Here is a 13,773-nt window from a genome sequence, read left to right as displayed (position 1 = left end):
GATGAATGATGATAAAAAGGACAAGTGTATGGATGGATGGATGGATAATGATCAAAAAGGTTTGGATGGATTGATAAATTGACGAAAGGTTTGACGAATGGAGGAAAGGTTGGATGAACAAATTAAAGGATGCATGAATGGATCAACAGACAGATGAATGGAAAGACAAACGAAAGGATGGATGAATGCATGAATGAATGAATGAATGGATGGTTGATGGTCGAAATAAAATCTTGTTGGATGAATGAATGGACATTTAGACGAATGGACGGAAGAATGGTTGCATGGATGGATGGACAATAGTCAAAATGACACCTGGATGGATAGATGATGAATACATGGATGAATGGATGGAAGAATGGATGCATGGATTGATGGATGATGGTAAAAATGACAACTGAATGGATAGACGATGAATACATGGATAGGTGGATGGGCAAATGAAGGGATGAACAGATGAGTGTATGGATGGATTGGATGGATGGATGGATGGATGGATGGATGGACTGACAGACGGTTGGATAAATTGACAGTTAAAGGACACCTGGATGAATGGCTGGACATTCATGTAGATTTTAGATAGATAGATCTTAAAAAGGCAATAATGCAAGAAAGGCAAAAATGGTCAATAGTGACCATTAACAGTTTTCAGATGATCAGATGCACTATATTTCTGTGTTTTCAGCTTTGAACACTTCAAAAGGTCTCTCAGGAGGCTCTGAAGTGTTTCTCTCTCGCTCTATCTTTCTCTCCCTCCCCCTTCTACTTGTTTCAGCAGTAATTTGCAGCTCTGGCTTCTAGTAGGAAAGTTTTACACCTTTGTAGGTTCCTGACCCCATCCCCTCCACCCTCAGTTCTCCACCCCCTCCATCTTCTCCACCCTCATCGCTCTCTTATCCTTTCTAAACACCATCCTCTCCTCCCCCTCACTTCATCATCTATCCATTCTCTTCATCAGAAGGCCTTCCATGTCTTTTTGTCTCTTTCTGTTTCTCAGTCTTTCACTGCGTCCCCCCGTGACTCCTTAACATCTTTCCGTCTTCTCTCACTCTCTGTCTCAGTGGTCTCACCCTCCTCTCATGATGAAAGACTCTAAGAATAGCTCGCTCTATGTCTGTTTCTACTGCCTGTAAACAATCTGTTTTCACTGTTCCTGAATCAGAAATAGCACCTCAAATCAGTGATGCAGACCTCTTGGCTTCCGCTACGATTGTTCCTGAATCAGCCTGTTTTTGCTTTTCAAACGGCCATCATGATGATTAGAATAATTTTGATTATACTCTATTATGCATCATTTAAAATAATTGACCGTCTCTTGGAGTTTTATCAAAAGCGTAATTCGTCATTTCTGCTAATGGTCTGTATAGCAAAAATAGCCCTTATCTAATAAAAAACTTCACTTGTACTTTACTACCTAATTTTAAGTTATTTTTTAAGGTAGCTAGCTATAACTTCTGTAAATGATAAACTATGTTAACTCTATAAACTTCACCCTTACAGTAGTTGCCCTACAGGTATAAGAAAAATACTGACTGTTGAAGACAACAATACAGCTACATTAAAAATGCAAAACGAGGATGTTTCCCAACTTTTCTGGAATTAGCAGTTGTGCTATAAAGTTTGAGTCCATATCCATACTAATCCGTTGAAGTTTGAAAACTCTATTTTCGAAAGTCACCATTCTAGTTTGGATGAGAGGCGGAAACGCATCTTAAATCAATATTAGTGTAGACATGGCCTGAGATTGTTTTGCGTTCGGATTATTTGTTTATCACTGCAAGTGTTCTGAAGTGCAAAGCTGTGATTGGTCAATAATTCGCAGTTCGCTTCCGGCAGAAGATTTTTCAATATCTGTGTCTGCTCAGTAATAGATACACAATTTACATTTTCTAATTTGTGCAAATGACAAAGCAAAGCTTAGCTATAATTATGAATGACATTTTGAGGTTTAGAAAAGCATGCAGTTTCAAAATCAGAATCCTACTTCCTCTGTCTCTCTGCCGATATCTGTCATTCTCTTGTTTCTTTGTCTTCTTTTCTCTGCTTCAGATGCTTGTTGATTTATAGATGCCGCGTGATCTCAGCAAATTTATGACAGCAACAAAAATGCACTCCACCAGTGAATCACAGCGACACTCATATGGGGCAATTTCTCACCTGCAGCCATTGTGCATGCACACACGCAACACAAGCAATTTCCGAAGGTTTTTACACTATTTTTATTCATAATGAGGTTCTTTGGAATCCTTGACCTCCTGTAGAGTTACTGACACAAATGCAAACGCACAAGGACAAATGCAGCGTCATACAGTATGCATCTATCAAATGCTAGTAATTGAAATACATTTTTAATTTAGTTTTTATTTCTATTTGTTTTTATTTGTACTTTCAATTTAGTTTTGATGAATTCACACTGTTTTGAGTTATTGCACTCTGTAATGTAGTACTTAACCAGAAACTTGCCAATTAAACGTTTTCCTTTTTGTTTTTACATTGTTTTTAAATCTTGTATGTCATTGTGGGTCTTTCATGAAAGGTTTATACATTATTGCTAAAAATCAATTTTGCTATGGAGATTCTGAATGTTTTTACTTCTGGAGTTTTGTACTGTTGTCACTGTACAGTACTCTGTGTCAATGACTTGACTTATTTCATTATTATTATTATTATTATTATTTTTTTCGGTCTGGATCTATTAAAGGTGCACACATGTTTTCCTCTTTAAATCCTAAATGTCATCCTAAAGACATGAACTGTAATTGTGCGATATGTGTAGCATATCAGGAGCACTCACATTAATATGAAGACTCCAGTTATATCAGTAACCTTATGAAAGCTGTTTTATTGTACATGGAGAGGGTCCACACATGGGGGCGGCGGCCATGTTAGAATCACATGACCAGCAGAATACTGGTCGCTTAACCTGTTGATACGCACCCCCTTTTTGAGCACAAACCATGAAAATGACATACCTGAACATAAATGGTTGTATTTACTGGACCTTTTTGGAGTATGGACACAGTTGTAGTATCACAAATTAATTCAGAATTAATATATGTTGTTATTTTTTAAAGTTAGAGAAGCTGAAGTTTATAGTAATGGAAATATATCTAAAAAAACAATAATGCATTTACCAAGACAACCCAGAAATACAATGTTCTCAAAGCAATTAGTCTAAAGAAGTTATGTTTCAAATTTGAAGATGATCTAACAAAAAATGAGGTTCCTGCAACCTTTCACGACCTTTCAGGAGTGGTGGTGGCGTAGTGGGGTAAAGCGCTGAGCTGGTAATCAGAAGGTTGCTGGTTCGATCCCCACAGCCACCACCATTGTGTCCTTGAGCAAGGCACTTAACTCCAGGTTGCTCCAGGGGGATTGTCCCTGTAATAAGTGCACTGTAAGTTGCTTTGGATAAAAGCGTCTGCTAAATGCATAAATGTAAATGTAAATGACGACACAAAATCTGACTACAATGCTCGGCTATTATGAATAAAACTACATCGCATTTTTAAAAATAGACTTTGGAGATGAGCTCGTTTTGTTTATAAGACTCTAATATATAAGATAATATACAGTTTATACAACATGAATGCTGCTCAGGTTGCATAGTTTGTTGAAGAACAATGACGAAGGGTAAATCTTTCAGGCGAGATCGCATGTAAACAATGGAGAATATATCAATATTTCTCAGATTTATCATTTTTATTGCCACAAAGTGCTAGTGGATGTTTTTCAATGAACGCTTGTCATGGACAATTGACCCAAGTGTGGCAAACTGGATTCATCTGGCGATCATTGATTATTTTCATAACAAATGTATGAAGTCCCGTTTTTAGGTGGAAGGAAGGGTTGGGAGTGTTGAATGAAGTCATAACGGCACTTGCACCGAAAAAAAAACGGAAGAAGAAAACAAAAGGGGAGAAAGACGGAGTGGTCCAAGGGGGCAAACAAAAAGACTAGAGACAAAAGTTTGGCAAAACTCCCATCTATGACATCATGCCTGTAACACACACTTGTACACACTCACAAACACAAATTACACACTTGGTTTGTGGCCCTATCGGATAATTGGTGCTACCTGAATGGGGTTTACTGGCTGTGGTGGGCAAAGGCTGTCTGCAAAGAGGTCTTAACATGTACAGATTTCTGATCTCATCGCCATGGCAACCAGAGGCTAAGTTACACAGTTGCCGCTCTAAACCTACGAGTCAGTATGTGTGTGTGTGTGTGTGGGAAAGTCGGCAAATGGGAAAAACGGATGGATTAGAGTTGTAATGTTGGACGCTGAACACTCACACCCACACATGCTTTTTATGTGGCGTCTATGATATTGGATACTTGACAACAGTGGTACAGAAAATCCATTATAAACAATCCTCCATCCCCCAAGCACACACACGATCACATAGTCAAAACTCTTTTAACCTACTTTTAGCTTGAAATGCATGGATTCGCTAATGAGAATATCTTTGGACAAGGAGCCAATCTGTTCATGTGTGAGTGAGAAAGTGTGTATCTGTGTGTGTGCATAGCTAAGGAACAGCTGCATTCATTGGAATTAGCATATTAATTAAGATGACAAGTGATTATGAACAATTAACAAAAATGTATACAAGTGGTATACAACATAGCAACAGCATAACTATACAGGCCAGATCTTCCTTGCTCATAAAATATGAATGATGTGTACACTTCTTATCGATTTTTTTTCATTATTATTTACTATTATTTATATTTATTATTTACTACAAACCATGGATATAATATAAGGGGGGCTCAGGACAATGTGGGGAATTCCCTCTATCGTGTCACTCGTATATTTTATTGGTTACAATATGAAAAGTAGCTCCTACTGAAAAATCGACCTATTTGCTTATCTGACTGTCCAAGAGAATTGGCAATTTCTCTCCAACTCTTCTCTTTCTCCACCCGGTTGTGCTAAAGTTCAGATGAAACATCAAATTGGCATCGGTGCTCCTGCTAATATTCCACAAATTTTTCCTCCATTTCTTCGGTACAATGAGACTTTATTGATACCGCAGCCATGCTAGTTGATGCTCTGATGCAGGTACATCAGGTCTCCTCCCCCTGAAACTTCCCGTGCCCTGTTTCCTGCTCTCTCATTGGCTGTAGGTCAACGCTGCAGTTGTATTCAGTCAAAACATATTTCACATTGCACGATTTGGAATCGCAGACAGGTTCAGATATTTAACATTCTAGATTGACATCGGCGACACGTCGGCGATTCTCTCAAATCGCGTCTTTGATAGTTCTTACATTGTGTTTGTCGTTCACGGGAGCGGGCTCAGATTTGCCTACGATTTCAGGCTTTTGTCGGCGATCTCCACAAAACTGAAAATCAGGCTTAAATTCGTCGGCATAGCTTTTTTACTCGGTCAAGTGAATGATCAATTTACTTGTCTGAAGGACAAACACATGACAATGCTTAATGTCGAGCCCGGGCATTTTTGTTAACTCAATTAATAATTGTAATTGGAAAAACTGAAACTAAAGTACATTATTTTTATTGAAAGTATATTATTAAGAATAATTGCCTTTACAACCTGCCTTAAACATGAAAAGGACACTAAGTAGCAATAACACTAGATGACACAATTAAGCACATTAAATAGATATTACTTGATATGCAGAGACAAGTAGGACATTTATAAGTTGATTCCCCGAAAGATTTTAACATTGTAGGGCAAATTCACTAAACAATTGTGCCACTTTTGCACGTGGTATTTCAGCGTAAAAACTTGCCTCCTATTCTCTAAACACCTACAATCTAAACAGGGATTAAGCGCTGTAGTAGCACTGCGTCTTGAATATTTAAGTAGTAGTAATTCCTTGCCACATAAACTCACTACCTTTCTATGGTCTGCACTTACACTCACCTAAAGGATTATTAGGAACACCTGTTCAATTTCTCATTAATGCAATTATCTAATCAACCAATCACATGGCAGTTGCTTCAATGCATTTAGGGGTGTGGTCCTGGTCAAGACAATCTCCTGAACTCCAAACTGAATGTCAGAATGGGAAAGAAAGGTGATTTAAGCAATTTTGAGCATGGCATGGTTGTTGGTGCCAGACGGGCCGGTCTGAGTATTTCACAATCTGCTCAGTTACTGGGATTTTCATGCACAACCATTTCTAGGGTTTACAAAGAATGGTGTGAAAAGGGAAAAACATCAAGTATGCGGCAGTCCTGTGGGCGAAAATGCCTTGTTGATGCTAGAGGTCAGATGAGAATGGGCCGACTGATTCAAGCTGATAGAAGAGCAACTTTGCCTGAAATAACCACTCGTTACAACCGAGGTATGCAGCAAAGCATTTGTGAAGCCACAACACGCACAACCTTGAGGCGGATGGGCTACAACAGCAGAAGACCCCACCGGGTACCACTCATCTCCACTACAAATAGGAAAAAGAGGCTACACTTTGCAAGAGCTCACCAAAATTGGACAGTTGAAGACTGGAAAAATGTTGTCTGGTCTGATGAGTCTCGATTTCTGTTGAGACATTCAGATGGTAGAGTCAGAATTTGGCGTAAACAGAATGAGAACATGGATCCATCATGCCTTGTTACCACTGTGCAGGCTGGTGGTGGTGGTGTAATGGTGTGGGGGATGTTTTCTTGGCACACTTTAGGCCCCTTAGTGCCAATTGGGCATCGTTTAAATGCCACGGCCTACCTGAGCATTGTTTCTGACCATGTCCATCCCTTTATGGCCACCATGTACCCATCCTCTGATGGCTACTTCCAGCAGGATAATGCACCATGTCACAAAGCTCGAATCATTTCAAATTGGTTTCTTGAACATGACAATGAGTTCACTGTACTAAAATGGCCCCCACAGCCACCAGATCTCAACCCAATAGAGCATCTTTGGGATGTGGTGGAACGGGAGCTTCGTGCCCTGGATGTACATCCCACAAATCTCCATCAACTGCAAGATGCTATCCTATCAATATGGGCCAACATTTCTAAAGAATGCTTTCAGCACCTTTGTTGAATCAATGCCACGTAGAATTAAGGCAGTTCTGAAGGCGAAAGGGGGTCAAACACAGTATTAGTATGGTGTTCCTAATAATCCTTTAGGTGAGTGTATATAGCACCTTTTTAACCTTAACAGTATTCAAAGCGCTTTACACTGTGACTCATTCACCCATTCACAAAACACACATACACCAATGACAGCAGAGCTGCTATGTAAGGTGCTAGCCTGACATTGGGAACAACTTGGGGTTCAGTGTCTTGCCCAAGGACACTTCGGCATGTGGAGTCGTGTGGGCCAGGATTCAAACTACCAACCCTACGATTACTGGCGACCCGCTCTACCAACTGAGCCACAGCCGTCACTTTCTATGTAAATTTACATTGCGCTATAACTATTATTTTGGACTGTGAATAGATTAAAAAATATTAGTAATTAATCTCAAAGTTTTCTGTTTACATGCCATAAAATCAGTGGACATTCTGTTATGAAAAGTTGGGCAAAATCTTCTGGCATCTTTTAGTGGACTTTATTAATAATAGTATCAAATGGGAGGATTCAATTCATATCAAACTTTGTTGGCAAGATAAACTTAAGTGCCCATTTCAAATGTGTTATTAGATACGGCAGCTTGTCCATATCTCTCCCACACCTGGCTCACCACTTGTGGGTGAAGTCTTTTCTCTGTACAGTAAATCTTCTCTGTGTTTATTGTGCCCGCTTTAAGGGCTAGGATGTGCAATCAAGTCGTGAGTCCTGGAAATTAATATATGCCCATTTTTGCCACAAGATGTGGGGAAAAACATTAGTAAAGTTTCAGGAAGTGGAAAAAAATGGATACTGCATTAATTGCATCATTATTTTTTAATAAATTAATAATTGCAGAAATTAACACTTTACATTCCCCATACCTAATATATATTTACATGTACATATATTGTATATATATGTAAAAATAATATTTGGCCATTTAAATTGTTATAATGTACATGTGGTTGGGTGAAAATATACTGTATCTTCAAAGCACTTGCCCAAAAATGTGTGAATTTGTGTTTTGCAGGTCTGATAACCACAACCTCTCGGAAACTGGATCGCGAACAACAAGCTGAGCACGTACTGGAGGTGAGACGTGCACACACACACTCATGCTAACCTAATTTCACACAAACAAACATCCACACACATCAGGGTGTCTGGGGGAGGCGATCCATGCTAAATTGCGTTACCTCCCAATTGCGGAATTATTTTCTGAGCGACGGGGGTAAATAACAACAATTTTCACTTCATATAAATGCAACAATATTGACGCGTTCCGACTGAATTCTAAAGATGCTTTTGCATGCCTGTTTGAAATTCAAATTCTTTCACCCCTGCTGGTCTGTTTGCATATGTAAAAGTGAGAAAGAGTGTGTATGCGTATGTATGTGTGAGAAAGTTTTAGCCATTCCAAGTTGGTGTGATGTGTGTTTGTAATAAATTATATTTTGTGGTGTTGATCTTTTGAGAATAAACTCACGTTATGTTGCCTGTTCACCATGTGATCCCTTGACACCCAAACATTACACAACCCCCCTCTTTTTCATTTATTACCCCTCCCTTTCTCAGTCTCTCTCTGGTGTGTTCGGCATGAAATACTAGCTTACTACTTACTGAATACTGTGCAGCGTACACTACCATACTGCATACTATTTGTTAAAAGTATGTATAATAGTATGGATAGGATGTGAGACAGTGTGTATTACGCAATAAAATACACATCACTGACTGCAAGTAAAAATTGTCAGTAGTCATGTTTCCTTCTAAGTTACGAATTTAATGTATGCTCAAAATCAGAACATAGCTACAACAATTCGTGAGTAAAGCAGCGTTTTCACTCCATGTGTTGAAGAGAACTAAATAGTCACTACTGGGGAAATTGCTGCAAAATAGAATTTAAATGGAAGTTGAAATCACTCTTTTATTAAATGTAATGAATTACTTGTGGTTGAGAGCGTGCAGATAAAACACTCTGACGAACTTCATGTTTGCTACTGTAGTGTTCAGCGGCAAATCCCAAAATTTGCATATAAATGCATGGATGGAAACCTAGCTAAAGTGACACTTGATCATTTAATTAGCGGCCTAGAAGAAGGGAAGAAGCTGAAATATTTCTCATTCATTTGAACATCATAAAACAAATTTGGGTTTTACATTTTTCAAATTCCTAAAACTTGGTTTAAATTCGATTTTGAGTCCTAGATTTTCATTGCAAACGCAGAATTTTGAACCCTTTTGTACTATATACAGAACATTTGTAGTACATACTGCAGTAAAGGTAAGTGTAGTATATGCTTACTTTGTTTTTCTGAACATCATCTCTCGCTCTCGCTCTCGCTCTCTCTCATTTTGTCCACTCAGTTCCCTCATTTATTAAATTATTCTCTCTCTCTCTCCATGCTCTCTCATCCGTCTGTATTATTTCCTCTTGTGTTTTCTCTCTCTCTCAGACAGACAGATTGAATTTGTACAGGCGTGGCACAGCAGCCTGTATGTGTGAAGGGAAATGAATAAAGTGAATTGAATTAATCGTTCTGTTGTTTCTTCCGAGATGGATGGCACACACCGTGTCTTCTGTTTTTAATGATATTATTTCAATATTCTTTCACAATTTGGCATAATCTCCTGATTGGCTGGCAGCCATGTCACCCCCCCATGCTGATTGGTGGATGAACGATGAGCTTGTTTGCTAATGAAAAAGAGAAATGGATAGAATGTCGGAGAAAGGAAATGAGAGAAAAAGTGGAATATGAGTTATCACTTCATTCTGCGGAGAGAAAAATGAAGGGGAACATCAAATGCCTAGAGTATCTCTCTTCCTCTCATTCCTGTTCATTTTACAGTAACAGTATAGAACCACACTCTTTCAAAAGCCCAAAATATATTACAGTTTTGATGTGAACGCTTAACATCTGTGTACAGAAAAATGCTAGTCTTTCAAAGTATACTTCATTTGATTGTGCACGCATACACAGGCGGTTGGTGCATGCACGCTACAACTGAGAGACTGGACTATTTCTCTTCAGGAGTTCAGACTCATAAATATGTCTTTTATAGTCCTTCAGACTCATTATACACATGCATGTATTTCCAGACCTACTCACACGTGCACTCTTGATGCACTCTCCACATCCGTCTCCTGTTGTTTAGCAGCGACTTCTAGCACTTCTTCGTAACAGCAATGGCTCAACTGTGAATGTTGCCACCTTGTGGAGCCACTAGTTCGTGCAAATAATTCCAGGCACATGTGCATTCTGCGTGTTCAGAGTATGCGTGATTAGAAGAATCAGGCCGCAGGTGCTCAGTGCTCAAGCGCTCTGATGATGACTAAATCTACGTCATGCATCCTATACGCAAACGCCTAGCATTCGCATCTGACCAAAGTAAACATTGGGCTTAAGGCAGCATGTGAATACCACACAAACAACTCTCATCAATAAGCAAACATGAGACTGGATGATTTCTGGATGATTCAGTGATTCCAATAGAGTTTAAATTTTGCATGTTACTAAGCAAACCACATAATACTCATAAGTACAGGGCTCGACATTAACGCTTGTCCGGGACAAGTCGAATTTTGAACGGGCACGTTAAAGAGAATTTTACTTGCCCGACCGTAGCTCAATAGTACAGGGTTGCGGGGATTGAGCACAATTGAATCATTCCCACATGTTAAACAGCCGTTTTTAATGCAACTGGTTAGAATTGACTTGTACTCTCAAAGAGATGATGTACCTGTCTGACTTTCTATGTTAGTTAGTTTCAGTCTCAAATCACTTTTATTTTATGGGGGAAAAAAGATGCAGTGACAGTGAATAGTGACTGTGACATTCTGCCAAAAATCTCATTTTTGTTCCTCAGAAGAGAGAAATTCTTTCTGCACTGTGTTCTTAATCCCTATTAGCTGTAAATGATGATGATGGATTCTTTTCTTTCTTATGTCCTTTCTTTTGTTTTTGTCTCCGGACAAGCACATGACAATGCTTAATGTCGAGCCCTGAAATACATACAAATATTGTGTGAAATCGTCTATTTTTAATAAGGGCCACATCCAAACCAGTCAGTTTTCATTTTAAAACTCGTTTTTTAGTTTCCTAACGTCATAGTTTTCAAGCGTATGCGGTTTTCGAAATGCTAATGTAAATGTAGCTAAATCTGTGCATTCTCAAACGAAAATGTTTTAGGGTGGACATGACTATTTTTTATCAATAGTTTTTGGTATTCTATTAAGTATATTTAAGTTTAACAGTTTCCATGGCAAAACCCTCTAAGAAAAGATTTTAAATTCATCACCATTATACCACAACGGCCATACACATTCAGACGGACATATTTGGTCGTTGCATCGTATCTTATGCAGTTTTCTGAGCATCCCGTCACAAGTATTGCGCTTTTAGGATATGTGTTAACCCTTTAAGCTCTGAGGGTGTTTTTAAAGACTTCCTGTTTCAGTGGCATACCCAAAATGAAAGGCTTATAACTCCACAAAAAAAGGAGGGTCAAGTGGGTCAAATATTTTTCAATGATATATATTACAATACATTTTCTCAGTCTAAGAAACTGCTGAACAATCACAAAGGAAAATTGAGCCAAATATTAACTTTTTTCTTAGTTTTCTGATTTTACTCTGGGTGTACATAAGGTAGTTTGAAAAACTTGTTCCCAATCATGTCACCGGTAACTTGAGTACAATGTTGTGTTGATACAACAAAGCAATCAAAAGTTATTACAAAAATAATTTATTCTAGTGTCCAAAAGCCTCTCCAAACAAATAAAACATAATAATTATACATAAGAACTAATTACTCATGCAAACACAACAATGACTAATGGTTTAGATAGCATGCAGCCATGATTTGAGTAGTTTTATTCTGTGCCATTTGAGTCATCATTGAGTCTGTATCATGTACTTGGCTTAAGTTCCTTATGGCCATAGATGATTAGAGTGATTGATAACAAGACTCTCTGCCCAAATATGGAGGACTATATCTCCACTGGTTGGAGCAATCTCAACCCAATCCGATTGGTTTAGCATTCCATGACGCTACAGCATTTCCGATAATGTCATCTGATCCAGGAAAGTGAACGTGTTTGTAGCCAGATGCAAGATGACAGATGCTGTGTGCACATAGTGTTTCGTGTGAGTTATATAATGTTCTATGAATCCAATTACTTGTTGTGTGGGCTCGTTATAAAGATAATCACCTCTAAGTAATGTTATGAGATATATTATGTTCTCTTTATTTTTGTTAAGTTATAAGTGAAAACGCGGCATTTGAGCATCATCTGTTCACATGAAACATAAATGTCAAAGATATGTACAATACTTAGCTATTACTTTCTATATATTTATTCTGTGAGTAAAACAAATTAGCTGGTTGTATTCTACTCTTTAAGAGCTTTCCAACAACATATGAAACATAGCTATTTGATGAGATTGGTGTTTTTACCGATTACAATAATATGGACAGTGCAAAGTTTTTAATAAATTATCAAAAAGGAACACTTCGGATTTGTCTAGAAATGTACAATCACTTGTTCAGTTTTGGTCATAATGCCAACATGCACTGTAAAGTAGAGCTTCTGAGCTTTAAAACTGTAGTTATTAACATTTTTATAATTTTTTTTCTTGTCCGCCAGCGGGCCCATCCGAGTTTAAAGTCCACCTTTTAAAAACACATTTTGAGACCCCTGAATTCTGTTTAATTCATGTTTTTGAATGCATGAACGCATCTTATGTAAACATCACATAAGAAACACATCTGCTTGAAGTTAAGTGAACCCTAAAAGTGTGTAATTATGCAAGGCTTCCTTAAAAGTCATTCAGGCAACCCACAAAGTTGATTTTGAAAATATGCAGTTTTGCAAATCCCTAAACAGCTATTTAATGTGTCATCGTCAATATACTTTGTGTCTGTTTTAATATTGGTGCAACCAACAGATATAATGTTAATTAGTTTTATTTGAAGAGTCTTATGCCTATAGTTTTTTCTTCATGGTCATTGCACTTCTTTGCACTTTTGTGTGCCCAGGTGACAGTATCAGATGGCGGTCCCTCCCCCAGGCACACCACAGTATGGGTGGTGATCCAGGTATTGGATGTTAACGATAACAAACCGATATTTCCAGAGAAGGTGTATCAGGTCCGTTTACCTGAGCGCACCCGTAAACAGCGTGGCTCTCCCATATACCGCGTATTCGCCTACGACCAAGACCAGGGGGCAAACGCTGACCTCTCCTACAGCATCATTGATGGCAATGAGGACGGGAAGTTTGTTATCGATGCCAAAACCGGAGTGGTTTTGTCACCCAAGAAACAGTTCACAGCTGGAACCTATGACATTCTTACTGTGAGTTACCTGACCTTTCACCTTCTCAAACACCTTCTCAAACCAGCTTAAAGTGGTTTTGCATAGTTTGTAGCTGGTCCAAACTAGTCTAGATGGTTGATCAGTGAGTGGACCTGGTTTTGACTTGGTAGACCATTTTGGTTGGGGTGTAAGACCAGCTGTTGGACCAGTGATACTATATCTGATGTCCCAAGGCAATAAAATTCTCAGTGAAGTTGTGAACTTTCAACTCTGTAAAACACCCTCTACACATATAGTTGCCCAATCTTCTTAATGATATAGCTGACATTTAAAATGTCCTCTTGTAACAGGTTGTTCCTTTTGTTTTCATTCAATACAAAGGTCAATACTTGATGCATCGATTCTCCCATTTTAGTTTAGTTCTG

The 13,773-nt window shown here is 38.5% G+C and overlaps 1 protein-coding gene across 1 annotated transcript in view; it reads left to right on the top strand.

Annotated features, from left to right (window-relative positions):
- Positions 1-13,773, top strand: part of LOC127629571 (protocadherin Fat 3-like) — a 198,762-nt gene that overhangs the window by 114,908 nt on the left and 70,081 nt on the right. The window contains exons 5-6 of the mRNA XM_052106671.1: positions 8,062-8,123; positions 13,070-13,387. Of these exons, the coding sequence (XP_051962631.1) occupies positions 8,062-8,123; positions 13,070-13,387 (380 nt within the window). The remainder of the gene's footprint in view (positions 1-8,061; positions 8,124-13,069; positions 13,388-13,773) is intronic.

The sequence above is a fragment of the Xyrauchen texanus genome, chromosome 36, assembly GCF_025860055.1.
Source record: "Xyrauchen texanus isolate HMW12.3.18 chromosome 36, RBS_HiC_50CHRs, whole genome shotgun sequence".
Lineage (NCBI taxonomy): Eukaryota > Metazoa > Chordata > Actinopteri > Cypriniformes > Catostomidae > Xyrauchen > Xyrauchen texanus.
Note: the sequence above shows the minus strand (reverse complement) of the source record. Positions and strands in the feature narration are given on the sequence as shown.